Consider the following 17,905-nt stretch of genomic DNA (forward strand, 5'->3'; position numbering starts at 1 on the left):
AGAGAAGAGTTTGGATTTTCTTTAACGCTTTCAGATGCAAACAGGCTAGTACTGCTTAGCCACCAGGTGGGCACCGTATTTGAGATAGGGTAATTAGCTATTTGGAGTCTATGGCCATTTATGCAGGGTCAATTTTGATGCTTGCTCAAAGCTCCTTTTTTAAATCCGACTTTTAAAATGACTAGCAATTCATTCATTTATTTATTTCTTGCATTTATATCCCGCTCTCATTCCCGGCAAGCTGGGCTCAGAGCGGGTAACAACATGATAAAACATTGATTAAAACATAGTAAAAACAAATTAAAACATATTAAAACATACTATAAAATCATATTTCATTATATTACAGTAATAAATGGCATTCCCTTTACTTGCCGCCACTAAACAGGCCTGGTGAACTGTGGACCCCCAAGCTAGTTGGGGGGGAGATGGGGAGGCCAGCAGGCAGATGAAAATGAGGAAGGACTTGCGGCTGCCCTCAGATCCTGCAGGGCCCTGATGTTACTTGGGAGACTGTTCCACCAGGCCGGGGCCAGCGCTGAAAAAGCCCTGGCCCTTGTCGAGGACAGCCGCACACTCCGCGGGCTGGGGACCACCAGTAAATTGTTATTCCTTGAGCGCAAGGCCCTCTGGGGGGTATACCAGGAGAGGGGGTCCCGCAGGGACGATGGTCCCAGACTGTATAAGGCTTTAAAGGTCAAAACCAGCACCTTGAACCTGATCCGATGCTCCAGCTGGAGCCAGTGTAGTTGTTGCAACACTGGTGTTATGTGCTCTCGTTGTGAGACCCCCAAAAGGAGCCTCGCCAAGGCCTTTTGACCAGCTGGAGCCTCAGTCCCAAGGGCAGCCCCGCGTAAAGTGAGTTCATGGTCCCAATGCAAGAGGAGAAAGTCAAACAAATTCCACACACCCCCACTCGCCCGTTCCTTTGTTTCCATAGCCATTAGCAATAGTCGTTTGCATAGCTAAGCCAAGGCTGGGATTCTGCACGCTCCCGTCAGTGAATGCTTCGATGCAGGGGTGGAGCAAATACAAAAGGTCGTGTTAAAGGGGCTCTTAGGAAACGTAAAGCAGGTATGCGCCGGCTTCGCATTCACTTCCCAAATGACGGTTCAGGGTGAAGAGCTCAAAAAAACATGCAGGGCACTTCAGCCTGGAACACGCTGCTAATTACCAAGCATAAATGGCCTATACATGGCGAGAGGGAGGGGTACGGGAGGCCCGTCAGGGAAAGCGGCTATTGGGATCCACCATCTTAGAATCAGCCAGATGGTGGTTTGGTGCCCCGCAACTCCTGTTTTGGTTCAGGTCTCTCCCGTTTCCCCCCTGATCCAGTCTCTTTCAGAGGCGTTTGCGGAAGGATAGTCTTGACCACCTTTAAGCGGGGAGAAAAAGGGTCTTCCACAATCAGAGCTGCTTGCAGGTCTTGCCGGTCCCCATCACTCAGTTTGGGGCTTTCGTAATGTATCCGGAGCCACGGAGACCCTGGGGAGGAAAAAAACGCATTCGGCTACAAAATGTACTCTCCAGCACTCCCAAAATCTTACTCTTGTTCCATCCAGGCAGCAAAGTGTTGCCCTAGAATGTACTCTTGCGTCAAAGAATCTATGGCCATTTATGCAGGGTCGATTTTGATGCTCGCTCAAAGCTCCTTTTTTTTATATCCAACCTTTAAAATGCCTATTCCGGGTCCCGATGCAAGAGGAGAAAGTCAAACAAATTCCACCCCTGCCCACTCGCCTACTCCTTCATTTGCATAGCCATCAGCAATCATCGTTTGCAAAGCTAACCCGCGGCTGTGTTTCTTCATGCTTCCTTGAGTGGATGGTTATCATTATCAACTCTCAGGCTTCTCCTCTTTAAGCTAAACATACCCAGCTCCTTCAGCCTTTGCTCTAGAGATCTGGTGAAATTCCAGGAGCTCTCCAGACCCCACCTGGAGGCTGACAACCCTGACAACCCTGGTATTCCTGGCTCTTCCACAAACAGGCAGGAACTCCTGCTTAGAAGACAATGAACCTGTGGGTCCTCCGGCTGTTACCTTTCCTCACGGGCTGCCCCACGGAAACCAGCAGCTCAGCCCCCACGCGGTGATTGATGGCTTGTCCGGGCCGGGTACGTCCAGCTCCCAGGCTGTGGACCACTTGAGCAATAGGCAAGGCTAAAATTTGCTGAACGGTTCCTGGGGAAAGAAGGCAAGAATGAGGGTGACAACAAAATGTCACTGGAGGGGGGAACACACGGGAAGCTGGACGCAGGGCCTCTGAAAGGCCCTAAGCTGAGTACCCCCCTGCTCAGCAGACCCCCAAGTCTCCTTCTCACCTAGGGATGCCAACCTCCAGGTGATGGCTGGAGATCTCCTGAGATTATAGGGGAGGGGCCGTGGCTCAGTGGCAGAGCCTCTGCTTGGCATGCAGAAGGTCCCAAGTTTAATCCCTGGCATCTCCAGTTAGAGGGACCAGGCAAGTAGGTGACGTGAAAGACCTCTGCCTGAGACCCTGGAGAGCTGCTGCCGGTCTGAGAAGACAATACTGACTTTGATGGACCAAGGGGGGTCTGGTTCAGGATAAGACAGCTCCATGTGTTCCATGTGTTCACGTGTACAACTGCTCTCCAAATGACAGAGATCAGTTCACCTGTAGAAAATGGCCAGAAGGTGGGCTGTTTTGTATTATACCCTGCTGAGGTTCTTTCCCTCCCCAAACCCCACCTTCAGGCTCCACTCTCAAAATCTCTAGGCATTTCCCAACCCGTATCTGGCAACTCTATTCTCATCCCACACATCCCTTGTCCTTCTTCTTGAAGATTGGTAAGACCAGGATAAAGGGCAGGGTAACCAACCTCCAGATGGAACCTGGAGATCTCCTGGAATTACAACTGCTCTCCAGATCAGAGATAAGTTCCTCTAGAGAAAACGGCTGCTTTGGAGGCTACATGGCATCACACCTCAGCTGAGCTTCCACCTGCTACCTCCACCCTCTACTCCCAAATCTCCAGGGACTTCCAAAGCTGGAGTTGGCAACATGGTGTAGTGGTTAGGAGTGGCGGACTCTAATCTGGAGAATTGGGTTCGATTCCCCACTCCTCTACATGAAGCCTGCTGGGTGACCTTTGGCCAGTCACAGTTCTCTCTGAACTCTCTCAGCCCCACCTGCCTCACAAGGTGCCTGTTGTGGTGGGGGGGGAGGTGATTGTAAGACACTCTGACACTCCTTAAAGGTAGAGAAAGTCGGCATATAAAAACCAACTCCTATTCCTCCTCTTCTTCTTCTTCCTCCTCCTCCTTCTCTTCTTCTTCTTCTTCTTCTTCTTGCCTTGTAACATGGAATTGCATTCTTCTTTTTCCCAGTTCTGCCTTCTCCGTTGTCCTCCTTACCGTCATTCAGAGCCACCAGCTCCTCCTGGACTGCGGCCCGTCCTAGCACCTGAAAGCGTTCCTCCTCCGAGCCCGTGCATAGGGCCTGTGCTACGGCAGCCTCCACTCCTTGGGCCTGAAGCATCGCCTGGAAGGTCTGCAGCGCTGAGCAGTCGTCCAGGGCGCGGGCAATGCGGGTCACCCCTTCAGGCACTGAGACCGCTCTCCCGCACTGCCACAGCAAGGTGCCTCCTGGAGGGAAAGAGGGAGGGAGAATGTGGCTCAGTGGCAGAGCATCTGCTTGGCATGCAGAAGGTCCCAGGTTTAATCCCCAGCATCTCCAGTTAAAAGGAACTAGGCAGGTAGGTGATGTGAAAGACCCTTTTCTGCCTGAAACCTTGGAGAGCAGCTGCCGGTCTGAGTAGACAAGACTGACTTTGATGGACTGAGGGTCTGATTCAGAATAAGGCAGCTTCATGTGTTCATGTGAGAATGAGTGACTGGGGGTGGGGAGCAATCTCTCCTACAGATGGAAAAGACCTGTGGTGGGAATTGGAAAAAAAACAAGGGGAAATATTTCCCCCAGATTGTTTTAGTGCTCCCCCCATCCCAATTTTTATCATGGAAAAACTGGAAATTTGCAGGAGCACCAAACAAAGCTACTACGAAATCTGGAATGCAAGAAATGTTTTTAAGGCCAGGTTTGACTAACTTGGAAGGGATAACATGAATATTTTTAAATAAGGCTACCTGCAGCATCTAGGGTTGCCAGGTCCCTCTTCGCCTCCAGTGGGAGGTTTTGGGGGCGGAGCCTGAGGAGGGCGGGGTTTGGGGAGGGGAGGGACTTCAATGCCACAGAGCCCAGTTGCCAAAGCACCCATTTTCTCCAAGGGAACTGATCTCCATCGGCTGGAGATCAGGTGTAATAGCAGGAGATCTCCAGTTACTACCTGGAGGTTGGCAACCCTAACAGCATCAGATATGACAATTCCTTACCTACTGTTTATATACAATATATACTGCAGTTGCCCTGACCAGTTGCATAGGGTTGCCAACCTCCAGGCGGTGGCTGGAGATCTGCTATTACAACTGATCTCCAGCCGATAGAGATCAATTTCCCTGGAGAAAACGGCCGCTTTGGCAATTGGACTCTATGGCATTGAAGTCCCTCCCCTCCCCAGGCTCCACCCCAAAAACCTCCCACCAGTGGTGAAGAGGGACCCTGCAACCCTACTTGGGCAGCATGTTGGGGAGCTGTCAAGACAGAAGAACCATTTTGATTTTTGCTACCTCTGTGTTTTCCACGTCGAATTCCTGGGAATCCGCATTTGGTACTTTTCCACACGGGCCTAGCTCAATTTCTTCCCATAGCACCAGCTGCCGCTCATACCATCAACAGGCCTGGCTATAAAGCTCACCAGCTCACACCACTGCTAACTAACTGAGTGAGAACATCTGCGTAAAGTTGGGAGGGGTGAGATGACCTCTCATCTCCTTTGAGATCCTTATTCTGGTTTAGACTGGTTTACACCTTCTAGACACTTCTGCCAAATGTCCATCCTGATTAGGAGTTTAGAGTCACCTGCCCAGGTTCACTATGCCTAGTAGTAAGCTAAGCTTCCTTCTTATCTCAATTTCAGCATGCCAGTCTGTCGCTTTGAAGAACATCTTTAGCTTTTAAGATCCAGCTTATCATGTAACAGCTTAGTAAGTATTCTGTGAAAGGTAAAGGTAAAGGTCCCCTGTGCAAGCACCAGGGCATTCCTGACCCATGGGGCGACGTCACATCCCGACGTTTACGAGGCAGACTTTGTTTACGGGGTGGTTTGCCAGTGCCTTCCCCAGTCATCTTCCCTTTACCCTCCAGCAAGCTGGGTACTCATTTCTGTATTCTGTAGCCAGCTAGATTTGTTATTTTATTATTGGTGCTTGCCTACTGACTATGTAATTTGTATTTTATCCTTTTCTTGAACTTTTCTATTATTAAAGTTTGAGTTCGCTGGCCTAACTCAGAGCTGCTCCGTCACTCTGCTGACCCAAAGACATGGTCTCTGTCTTCATAGGAGCCCTGATCTAGAGAATGCTACTTGAGAAAACCCTGAAAGAGAGAGCCGTTGTCGGAACGCTGTGCTCCATGTCGCCCCTTCGCACCCAGACTCGTCTTTCTCACATGTGCTTGTAACTATATTCAGTTTTTACGAAAACTGTTAAATGCCCCTCGATGTGTTGCTGGTGTTACCCTTCGCTCCGAGTTTGGCCAAATGTCTCTTGAGGCTAGGGCATGGTTGTTTGCTTTTAAGCTACAACTTAAGGGGGGTTTTTTGTTTTGTTTTTTAGCACTGAGGGCTACCTAGTTTCTCTGAAGCATGACTCATATAGATCCTCGTGGCAAAAAATATTGGATGAGGAACTGTCCCTGATGGGCATCTCATGGGATATGTTATCAGATCTTGGAAAAACAGAAGCTTTCACTACAATAAAAATGCATATCAAAGAGATTTAATATGACAGCACATCTTTTCATGCACGTCGCGTTTCCTCATCTCAGTTTTTCGAAATAACACCACCACGTGGTGTTATAGCCTGCCTATACCTACTTTTTGGCAATTCCTCGTCTCTCTAGAGCACTGGTTCCCAACCAGGGGTCCGTGGACCCCCAGGGGTCCGCGAGAACTAAATTAAGGTCTGTGAAACAAAGTTATAAACTCATAATAAATTAATATTTTCAATTAAAAGTTCTCTATTATAAAAATATATATTCAAATATTATTCTAAGTTTAATGTTTAACTAACAGTTATGATTAAAGTTTATTTTCAAATTCTCAGAATTTTTATTTTGAACCTTGGGGTCCCTGCACCGAACAAAAAAGTCCTAGTGGTCCCTGGTCAAAAAAAGGTTGGGAACTACTGCTCTAGAGCCTCCTTTCTAGCTAGATTAAAAGCTAAGCCTTCAATGGTTATGCAAGGCAGAATTTTGAATTTACCATGCTTGGAAAGGACTTGTCCGTGCCCTTCTGGCTCCATTGACTCATTAGCTCATGTGCTCTTGGAATTCCGTTTCTATGAGGACCTTAGAGCACGATATCTCTCTCCTCTTTTAATACATAAATCCAATGCCTCTGTGTCTGATATAATGCCTTTCTTATTAAGTGATAGGGATCCCAAGGCTACATTGGCAGTGGCAAAATTCATCTCAGTCCTTATATCCCCAAAACATTAGATTCAAAACTAAGCTGCTCAAGATCAACGGATCTATTCTAAGGGATAAAGAAAGGAAAGGCTTGTAACTATAAATGCACACAGCTCACAATGCCCTTAAGATGCCCATTGGTGCAGACCTAGCGTGGTGACCAGCTCTCGGAGATCGCCAGGGCCTCGTCCTTCCAAGCACTCCAAGGCCTCCAGCACTTCCAAGGAGTTCCCCACACGATGCCCCACGGGCTCATCCATCCTGCTGAGCACGGCTACAGAGCTCATCCCGAGCTGTGTCCCCACTGACACCTGAGAGAGAGAGAGAGAGAGAGAGAGAGAGAGAGACAGAAAGAAAAAGAAAGAAAGAAAGGAAAGAAAGAAAGAAAGAAAGAAAGGAAAGAAAGAAAGGAAAGAAAGAAAGAAAGAAAGAAAGAAAGAAAGAAAGAAAGAAAGAAAGAAAGAAAGAAAGAAAGAAAGAAAGAAAGAAAGAAAGAAAGAAAGAAAGAAAGAAAGAAAGAAAGAAAGAAAGAAAGAAAGAAAGAAAGAAAGAAAGAAAGAAAGCGAGGCCTTTTATGCACAGGTTGTTTCCTTTGGATCTGCTGCTCTCTCGATGTACAAAGGCTTCCCCCACACACACCAAATAAATTCCCAGAGTACTTAGGATTACTTGGAGTAAATTTTTGCAAGCACCAGTAAAAATGCCTATCCTAAAGAGGATGCATATAAGGGGAGGAGAAGAAGAAGAGTTGGTTTTTATATGCCGACTTTCTCTACCACTTAAGGCAGAATCAAACAGGCTTCCAATCACCTTCCCTTCCCCTCCCCACAACAGACACCCTGTGAGGTCGGTGGGGCTGAGAGAGCTGTGACTAGCCCAAGGTAACCCAGCCAGCTTCATGTGGAGGAGCGGGGAAACAAACCCAGTTCACCAGATCAGAATCCACTGGTCCAAACCACAGCTCTTAACCACTGCACCACGCTGGAGCTCCATTCAATCATGCTGAGGTCTGAAATGGACCCACATTCACTGTGAAACTGACCAAATAAGCAGTTGTGTTAAGTCGTTTGCAGTTCTTTCAGCCTTCTCTCAACTGTTCAATCTGAAACTGACCCACACTCGCTGTAAAACCGACCAAATAAGCAGCCTCATGGTATTCCAGCATTATTCTCTCGCTAGTGCATTCGCAAATGGCTTCAAGGGGAGGGGCTGGATGAGGGGGACAGACACGTGTGGAGAAAAACCTGAATTAACAAGTATGCACAGGAACAGCTTTCGATTTGGGATCAAGGCAGACTTTCAACTCGGGCTAAAACAGCATCCAGAAAACACAGGAAAAACATGAGGGGAGAGCGAGGTGACTTCTAAAGGTCAGAGAAAATGTGCAAAATGAAAACGAAGCCCCAAAGAAGTCGGGGTGTGAAGGCGATGGAATCAGCCCATGCATAAAAGGCCAGAGAGAAATCTTTGGATGGAAATGGAAAGGGGAGCCTTGAGGCTGACACATTGAATCACTGGATTTACCTTATTTTTCCTGGATTTACCCCTTTTCCTAAAAATATTTAGAAAAAAATTGGGGGTCGTCTTATACACGGAATGTCACTCTCTTCCCTGTCCATCAGCTGACAGGTGGGGAAGAGAGTGGGCGGGGAAGAACCCCATCGCCCTGGCTGTCTGGTGACCGGCATTCCTGTGGTCCCCACTCTCTTCCCCGCCCATCAGCTGATGGGCGGGGAAGAGAGCGGGGACACTCAGAAGGCCGGTTGGCAGCCGGGGCGACCGGCTCCTCCCTGCCTGCTCTCTTCCCCACCAGTCAGCTGATGGGCGAGGAAGAGAGCGGGTGGGGAAGAGCCAGGTTGCCCCGGCCAGCCAGCAACCGGCCTTCTAAGGGTCCCCGCTCTCTTCCCCGCTGGTATTTTTCCGAATGCCCCACGTATAAGACGACCCCTGATTTCTTAATTTTTAGTACAAAAAATAGGGGTCATCTTATATGTGGGGGTGTCTTATAGACGGAAAAATACTGTAGGTTCATGCATGAAAAAAAATTGGCACCTGGATTTGATAGTCAGGAAGGAAGAACCTGAGCGTCGCTGAATGCCCCAGTGTATCATGGGAGGATGACTCCTCATCAGAGAAAGAGGAGGTCAACCCATCCCAAAGCCCTGCCTTGGCAGGCCCTTCCCATGAAGCTGGGGTCTCAGGGTCTTCCCGAAGGGACCCTGAGCCAGCCCCGATACCACCCCCTAAGCCAGCAGCACCCTCAGGTATGGTTACCAACCTCCAGGTGGTGGCTGGAGATCTCCTACTATTACTACTGATCTCCAACGGCAGAGATCAGTTCCCCTGGAGAAAATTGCCCTTTCATTATTATTATATTTCCTCTTATACAGAAAGTGGACTCTATGGCATGATATCTCACTGAAGTCCCTCCCTTCCCCAAACCCCACCCTCCTCAGGGTCCACCCCCCAAATCTTCAGGTATTTCCCAACCCGGAGCTGGCAACCCTACCCTCAAGCCTGGAGGCCTCAGGAGGGACCTGCCGGTGGCCTAGGGTTGCCAACCTCCAGGTAGTAGATGGAGATCTCCCACTATTACAACTGATCCCCAGGAGACAGAGATCAGTTCCCCTGGAGAAAATTACCACTTTGGCAATTGGAATGTATGGCATCGAAGTCCCTGCCCTCCTCAGGCTCTGCCCCCAAAACCTCAGCTGTTTCCTCCAGACTGCCTTGGAGGGTGACCCAGCCAAAGGCTTCCCTTGATGCCCCTCCTCCAGGCAAGAAGCTTTCCCAGATGAGGAAGGCAGATCCTTCTATGGCGACTCACCAGACTCTCTGCCAACTCCTGGGCACTCTCCAGGGTGGGGTAGAAGGCCGCACTGCCAAACTTCACGTCCAGCAGCAGGGCGGAGATATTCTCTGCAGCTTTTTTGCTCAAGATGGAGCCTGTGAGCCAGGAGGGAAGACTCTGCATGGGTCAATGCAGCTCGGCTGGAACAGTCCTGCGCTTGGTCCTCCCTGGGTTCCAATCCCAACCACATCCCAAACAGGACTGTCCAGGTTGGGAAATTCCTGGAGATTTGGGGATGGAGCCTTGAAGAAGTGGGGTTTGAGAAGAGGATGGACCCCAGAGGTATTTAATGCTAAAGTTGCCAACCTCCAGGTACTACCTGGAGATCTCCTGCTATTACAACTGATCTTCAGCCGATAGAGATCAGTTCCCCTGGAGGAAATGGCCGCTTTGGCAATCGTACTCTATGGCATTGAAGTCCCTCGCCTCTCCAAACCCTGCCCTCCCCAGGCTCCGCCCCAAAAACCTCCAGGTATTTCCCAACCCGGAGCTGGCAACTCTATCCCTCTATTTGAATAGGGTTGCCAACCTCCAGGTACTAGCTGGAGATCTCCTGCTAGTACAACTAATCTCCAGCCAATAGAGATCAGTTCAGCTGGAAAAAAATGGCCACTTTGGCAATTGGACTCTATTGCATTGAAGTCTCTCCCCTCCCCAAACCCTGCCCTCTTCAGGGTCCACCCCAAAAACCTCCCTCTGGTGGCGAAGAGGGACCTGGCAAACCTAGCAAAAGAGTCTACACTCAAAGTCAGACCATTTCTCCAGGAGAATTGATCTCCATAGTCTGGAGTTCAGTAGTAATTCTGGGAGATCTCTGAGCCCCAGCTGGAGGCTGGCAACCCTAATTCACAGTTCATGTAGACAAATTAGCCAGGCAGGCTGCATGAGGAACTAGTTTCCTCCTCAGATTGAATGAACCCACCCGCACTCTTTCACTACACAATCAGATGCAGACTGGATGCTCGAGAAAAGGAAAGGGCCGTGGCTCAGTGGTAGAGCATCTGCTTGGCATACAGAAGGTCCCAAGTTCAGTCCCCGGCATCTCTAGTTCAAAGGCACTCCAGCAAATGTTAAGGGGGAGCGAAGATGCCCATCCATCTTCTACTTCTTCTTTGGACAAAAGAGCCTCTGGGAGTGTTTCAACTGCAGTCTAGATAGGGGTGGGGTTCGCCGCTTGTGGTACCTGCTTCCGAGCATCTTATGAATGGTCTGAGTGCTAGACTGGGGCCAGGGAGATCTGGGTTCAAATCCCGACTTAGGTATGAATCTTGCTGGGTGACCTGAGGGCAGTCATCCATCCACTTTTATCCCATTGCCCACACTTCTGAGGAGATAAGGGTGCCATACATTGGTCCTTTTCTCCTCCACAGGGACCCAAAGTGACTTACGTTGCTCTCCTCTCCTCCATTTTTATCTTCACAACAAGTCTGTGAAGTAGGGAAGGTGGAGAGAGTATAACTGGCCCAAGGTTAAGCAGTGAGCTTTGGGGCTAAGTAGAGATTTGAACACAGGTCTTTGCAGTCCCAGCCCCATACTCTAACCTCTCTGCCTCCCTCAGCCCAACCAACCCCACATAGATGTTTGTGAGCACCTGTGATGATAGGCAAGCTGTCCACAGTGGCCGTGACGTCTCTCAGCGCATAGAGGGCCTTGTCTGCCGGCGCCAGCTCTCGGCTCTGTTCCACGATGCAGCAGCCGACCGTTTCCAAGATCTCTTTCATCTGCAAGGGAAGAAGGTCGGGGCTAACATCAGAACATAAGAAAGGCCCTGCTGGATCAGACCAAGGCCCATCAAATCCAGCAGTCTGTTCACACTGTGGCCAACCAGGTGCCTCTAGGAAGCCCACAAGCAAGACGAATGCAGCAACATTTATCCTGCCTGTGTTCCACAACACCTGATAACAGGCATGCTCTTTTAATACTGGAGAGAGTAGGTAGGCATCATGACTAGTATTCATTTTGACTCGTAGCCATGGACAGCCCTAATCTCTTATGAACATGTCCACTCCCCTCTTAAAGCCTTCCAAGTTGGCAGCCATCACCACATCCTGGGGCAGGGAGTTCCACAACTGAACTATGCATTGTGTGAAAAAAGACTTCCTTTTCTCTGTTTTGAATATCTCCAGCTTCAGCAGATGACCCCATGTTCTGGTACTATGAGAGAGGGAGAAAAACCTCTCCCTGCCCACTCTCTCCATACCACACATAATTTTATAGACCTCTATCATGTCTTCCCTTAACCACCTTCTTTCCAAGCTAAACTTAGTTTACAGGTTGCTACCCTCCCGGCAGGGGCTGGAGACCTCCTGGAATTGAAACAGATCTCCAGATAACAGAGATCGATTCCCCTGGAGGAAACAGCTGCTTTGGAGGGTGCAATCTATGGCCTACATGGACACCACATTGGGGATCTCAGAGAATCTTACCTGCTCGGGACTCTGGGAGACCTTGAAGCCGGGCACAGACTCCAGCTTGTCCAGCGTGCCTCCGGTGTGGCCCAGGCCTCGGCCACTGATCATGGGCACCTTGCAGAGAGGAGGAGGGAGAGAAAAGGAAGAGGAAAACCCTGCAGTCAAATTGCAATGAGTCTGAAGGAGCGGGCAGGGGGTTATTTATTTATTTGTTTCTTCAATTTCTATCCTGTCCTCAATTCTCAGCCAAGGCCGGGCCCAGGGCGGGTAACAACAGAATGTAACATGCATATAATAAAACCATAAAAATATATTACATCTACATTAAAAATTCTAAAAAAATACCAACAAGGTAAGAGCAGAGCATGATTTTGCAAGCGGGAACACATAAAGGATGGGAGGGAAGTAGAAGAAGGAGAGGAAGAAGAGGAAGGAAAGGAGGAGGAGGAGGAGGCATATAAAATCCAACTCTTCTTCTTTTTCTTAAAGGGGCTCATCTGTCCTGGGGATTGGGGGGAGGTCTTGATGGCATTATATTAGGAGAACAGCAGTACCCCACTGGTATGCTGGTCATGCTGCATACCTGTTCTCTCTAGTATCAGAGGAGCATGCCTATTATATTGGGTGCAGTGGAACACAGTGTGGATGGTGCTGCTGCAGTCGTCTTGTTAGTGAGCTTCCTAGAGGCATCTGGTTGGCCCCTGTGTGAACAGACTGCTGGACTTGATGGGCCTGGGTCTGATCCAGCAGGGCTTTTCTTATGTTCTTATGAGACCACAGTGCCCATCAGCTTTCAAATGGCTATTTGTTTTGGTTTTTCAGATTTCAGCTCCAGACACGGAAAGGTACGTTTGAATCGACAAAGGTGAGCAGCTGAATGATACATCTGTGTCAACTGGCTTGTAAATTCTGAGGTAGCCATCTTCTGCAACATCTGCATCTTAGGTGAGGGGCCGTGGTTCAGGGGTTGAGCATCTGCTTGGCATGCAGAAGGTCCCTGGTTCAATCCCCAGCATCTCCAATTAAAGGGACTAGGTAAGTAGGGGATGTGAAAGACCTCCTCCTGAGACCCTGGAAAGCTGCTGCCCATCTGAGTAGACAACACTGATTTTAATGGACCAAAGGTCTGATTCATGTGTTCATGAGACTGGAGTTATCTAGCTGCTCAGATTTAGCCAAAGACACCTTAATGTGCATAGGAGCTGATATCTTCTAGATAACCCTACGTCCTTTCTTTTTCTTTTCTTTCCTTCCCCCAGTTCTTAGACTGAGGTCTTGAACAATAAAACCGTAAAACAAAATTAAGACCCATCTCTGAAAACACCTCCCTTCCTGTCTTCTCTGCAGCCTCCAAAATATGAGCAACAAAATAAGTACACTGAGGGTCAGAGCCCTCTACGAGGAGATGAACCTTTTGCTCCAAAGTTGCAAGGAAGATGTGGAACATTTGTTAAAACATGGTATAATCCATTTTAGCCTAAGCTGGTGTACATAAGGACAGTGCAAAAGGATATGTACCAAAGAATCCACTGAATGAAGAGGGCAGGGACACAGCCAGTCTGAAAAAGGGATCTTTAGCATACGGCCCAGCAAAACCATTGAAAAGGGGCAATTAAATCTTGATATCCCTACTTCCAACCTATTTTAAAATTTCTGTGAGAGCAATCAGGGTCAGCTATGGAAACAGGATTCAATCAGCACAATGCAGGAAAGCTGGCATGGCTTGGGCACAGTTGAGGCCCGCCCGAATTCTGCCCAGATGCTGGCCACATCGGGGGGCTGGCACTCACCTTACATCCACAGGCTGCTAAAGCTGGGGCCAAAGGCAGGCTGACCTTGTCACCGACCCCCCCCAGTGGAGTGCTTGTCGACCAGAATCCCTCGCCATTTCTCAGGCCACTCCAAGATTCGCCCTGACGCAACCATCTCCCGAGTCAGCACCAGGGTCTCTTCGGCATCCATGCCCTGCAGTCGAATGGCCATAAGCATTGCCCCTGGAAGACCGGGGAGAGTGGTGAGCTCCAGGGAGCTCAAGGGAACCAGCGTCATGTCGTGGTTAAGAGCTGCGGACTATAATCTGGAGAGCTGGGTTTGATTCTCCCACTCCTCCAGTGGTGGATGGGACAATAACAAATTGGTCCAGCTGTGTGAACATTATTTAAAGGTCTCGGGTTGGCACACTCCTTGCTGGATTTGTTCCTTTTCAGCCAGCTATGCAACCCAGGGAATGCCCATCATTTCTGTCCCTCTCTCTGAAGGCTGCTTGTTGGATGGAAGGCTGGAGGAAATGATTAACACTGGGAGGGAGAGGCACCTCAAGGCGCTCCAATACCATCTGGTAAGAGAAGGCATGCACAACTTGGCTCCTGTCTGTTGGGAATCAGATGTGGAAATATGCCTTCTATACCCAGTCCTTGGTAAACTCCAGCACCACTCAGACATTATCAGGTGCAGATTCCAAGCAACAGTTGTCTGAGAAGTTGCACGTGAATGTAACTGAACACTCGGTGATCAAAGCTTTGTTCAAGCACCCTCCCTCACCATTTTCACTGGTGAATTACAGTTGATATTCAAACTAAAGTCAATGCATTTACCTGGGCTGAATAAAGACCTTGCATTCATGGCCCATTACCAATGCTGATTTCTCCACACCCATCTCTCCCCTGGACATCACAGACTCTTCTGCATATCACACCTAATCCCATCAAGCCTGCTATTCACATTTACATACTGTTCCTCTACTTAAAGACCAATGGATTCACATTCTAGCTGTATCTGAAGAAGTGAGCTGTGGCTCATGAAAGCTCATACCCTACCAGAAAATATTTTTGTTAGTCTTTAAGGTGCTACTGGACTCTTGCCCTTTTTTATATTTTCACTGGGATTTCCAGGGGGTCTATTGGCTCTGTGGCAGCGAGGCATACAAATGCTGGCCAGTCAATATTTCCTTGACTTGTACTTTGGGATGGATTTGGCCAGGGGGTATGCATCTCCTACTTCAAAAGTAAAAAAAAAGGTAAAGGTCCCCTGTGCAAACACCGGGTCATTCCTGACCCATGGGGCGACGTCACATCCCGACGTTTACTAGGCAGAATTTTGATTATGGGATGGTTTGCCAGCACTTTCCCCAGTCATCTTCCCTTTACCCCCAGCAAGACGGGTACTTATTTGACCGACCTCGGAAGGGTGGGAGGCTGAGTCAACCTTGAGCCGGCTACCTGAAACCGACTTCCATTGGGATCGAACTCAGGTCGTGAGCAGAGCTTTGGACTGCAGTACTGCAGCTGACAACTCTGCGCCACGGGGCTCCTATCTCCTACTTCTAAATGAGATAAAATATTCAAACGGGAGGAGCACGAGTAAAGCAAGGTCACCTAGACGTTACACACAGTGCAACTGACATAGCTGGATGCATCCTGTTAACTATGTATGGTGTGGGAAAGAATTATGATGAGATCCATTCAACTGCTGACTTTGTAAGTAATCTGTCCATAGCAATGGGACATCTGCTAATGAAACAATTGATATTACTACACTGCTACAATAAGAGGTTCCATCAATTAAGACCAAAGTGTTACAAAATTGATTGGCACTAGACATGCTCCTAAGTGAACATGGAGGAACTTGTGTATACATTAATCAGACATGCTGCTCTTTGACAATGAAGGGAAAATCATGCCCTGAGCCTTCCCCCACCCCGCTCCTCACCGATCTGCCCATCCTTCATGGCGCCTGTTGTCACCCCTTGGACAAAGGTACGGATCTCCTCCTCTTGCAGCTTCTCACCATCCCGCTTCTTCCGGATTATTTCTGGGATGCTGACTTTGCTGCCAACATCCGGGACTGTGGAGCGGGAACGACCCAGCTCTAAAAGACAAGGACAAAGTTGAGCTGTTGGGCACCGTCCAGATCCAAAATCTCCAGGAATTTCCCAACTCAGAATTGGCAATGGCAGCCCTATCAGATGCTAATAAATTCTCTGTTGCGCACGCAACTTTAAGTGTCTCCTTCAGTTTGATTCAGCTTCAGTAGCAGGGTTGCCAGGTCTCTCTTCACCACCGGCGGGAGGTTTTTGGGGCAGAGCTTGAGGAGGGTGGGGTTTGGGAAGGGGAGTGACTTCGATGCCATAGAGTCCAATTGCCAAAGCAGCCATTTCCTCCAGGGGAACTGATGTCTATCGGCTGGAGTTCAGATGTAATAGCAGGAGATCTCCAGCTAGTACCTGGAGGTTGGCAACCCTACCATCAGCAGGAGTGGCAGGTTTCCGGCAGAGCCTGGAGGTCCCCCTGGGGTTGCCACCAGTGGGAGTTTTTTGGAACGGAGCCTGAGGTGGGTGGGGTTTGAGGAGGGGAGGGACTTAAATGCCATAGAGTCCAATTGCCAAAGTGGCCATTTTTCTCCAGGGGATCTGATCTCTATCGGCTAGAGATCAGTTGTATTAGCAGGAGATCTCCTGCTACTACCTGGCAGTTGGTAACCCTAGGTCCCCCAGAATTACAAGTGATCTCCAGACTCCAGAGATCAATTCCCCAGGAAGAAATGGCTCCTTTGGAGGGTGGACTCTGTGCCATTGGACCTCACTGTGGTCCCTCCCCAAAACCCGTCCCCAGGCTCCATCCCCAAATTTCCAGGTATTTCCCAACCCAGAGTGACAGCCCTACCTGTTACACCAAGCTGCATTCTCAGCAGAATGCTCTCTGTCAGTTCTGCAGCATTACAATCCAGTTGCTGCAGGTTTTTCTTAACCCCAAGGACACAGGAAGAGCTATACCCTAAAGAGAAACTGAAATAAGAGACATGGTTCGTTGTGATTGCCCCAGTCTTAATTTTTGTATCTGAAGCCAGAGGTATCTCGGATTGTGTCTGCCATTCCTGCAATAAAACAGTGTAAGACAGCAGCACAGCTGGTTATGGTGTAGACGTCTTGCCCTCCTCAAGGGGGGGGATGCACTCGGCACATGCTCAGAGATTAGGGTTGCCAGTTCTGGGTTGAGTCTTTGGGGGTGGAGCCTGAGGAAGGTGGGGTTTGGTGAGGGGAGGGACGTCAGTGGTGTACAATGCCATAGAGTCCACCTTCCAAAGCAGCCATTTCCTTCAGTGAACTGACCTCTATCACCTGGAGATCAGTTGTAATAGTGGGAGATCTCCGGCTACCACCTGGAGGCTGGCAACCCCATCAGAGATCCCCCCACACTGTTGGTCCTTCACAAAATGCTCAAAGGCTTTAGCTAGGTGGTATCCTTGACTCAGTGGCTGTGGTAACAGATCTTCCCCACCCAACTCACTGCTGAAGCCCTTGTGGGGTTACCTGGATCACGGAGGCCTCCTGAGGAGAACATTGCCTGGAAAAGAGATTGAAGAAGGTCACAGGGCAGATCTGCTCCCTTACAGACAAGACATAAGAACCTTACAGACTAGACATAAGAACATAAGAAAGGCCCTGCTGGATCAGACCCAGGCCCATCAAGTCCAGCAGTCTGTTCACACCGTGGCCAACCAGGTGCCTCTAGGAAGCCCCCAAACAAGACGACTGCAGCGGCATTTATCCTGCCTGTGTTCCACCGCACCCAATATAATAGGCATGCTCCTCTGATCCTGGAGAGAATAGGTGTGCTGGGTACCCAAGGTTGGATGGGATGAAAAAGTATATAAATAATGAAAATATAATTTATTAGAAGCGCTATGTCAAGTTTAAAATTATTTTAAAAATAAAAAAAACAGCACAATGGCATTTCCTAAGGTTGATATCTATAACCACATGCCAGATGCGTTCCTCACCTTTGCCCCGAGTCTTGGCACACTCGGACCGTCCGCTTGTCCGACCTCCAGTGTTCCAGCGGCTCAAGTCTCTGGCGTTCCACACGGCTGAGAGAGGTCTGGGCATCTGCCCTTGGCAAGGTTTTGCAATCTTAGCAACACAGGGAAGGTTTATGCCTGCCCTTACCACACTGCAGGAGTGAGACTTGAGGTTTGGACAGAGGCAGCAACTCCACCTGTGTGACTCACACTGGGAAAAGGACACGGAAACCACCGAGAAAAACAGAACTTTCCCAGTCTTATTTGAGAAGAAAAAGGGGGCTGCATGCAAAAAGAAAATA

At 49.0% G+C, this 17,905-nt stretch overlaps 1 protein-coding gene across 1 annotated transcript; it reads right to left on the minus strand.

Moving 5' to 3' along the window:
- Positions 1 to 1,261: 1,261 nt before the first annotated feature.
- TYMP (thymidine phosphorylase) lies at positions 1,262 to 17,691 on the minus strand. The gene is given in 11 exon segments (XM_056846644.1): positions 1,262 to 1,485; positions 2,042 to 2,182; positions 3,377 to 3,607; positions 6,694 to 6,856; positions 9,373 to 9,491; positions 10,988 to 11,117; positions 11,823 to 11,921; positions 13,598 to 13,660; positions 13,662 to 13,801; positions 15,516 to 15,674; positions 17,586 to 17,691. Coding segments are annotated over 11 exon segments (1,575 nt in total).
- Between the last annotated feature and the right edge of the window lie 214 nt (positions 17,692 to 17,905).

The sequence above is a fragment of the Euleptes europaea genome, chromosome 3 (assembly GCF_029931775.1).
Source record: "Euleptes europaea isolate rEulEur1 chromosome 3, rEulEur1.hap1, whole genome shotgun sequence".
NCBI classification, from domain to species: domain Eukaryota; kingdom Metazoa; phylum Chordata; class Lepidosauria; order Squamata; family Sphaerodactylidae; genus Euleptes; species Euleptes europaea.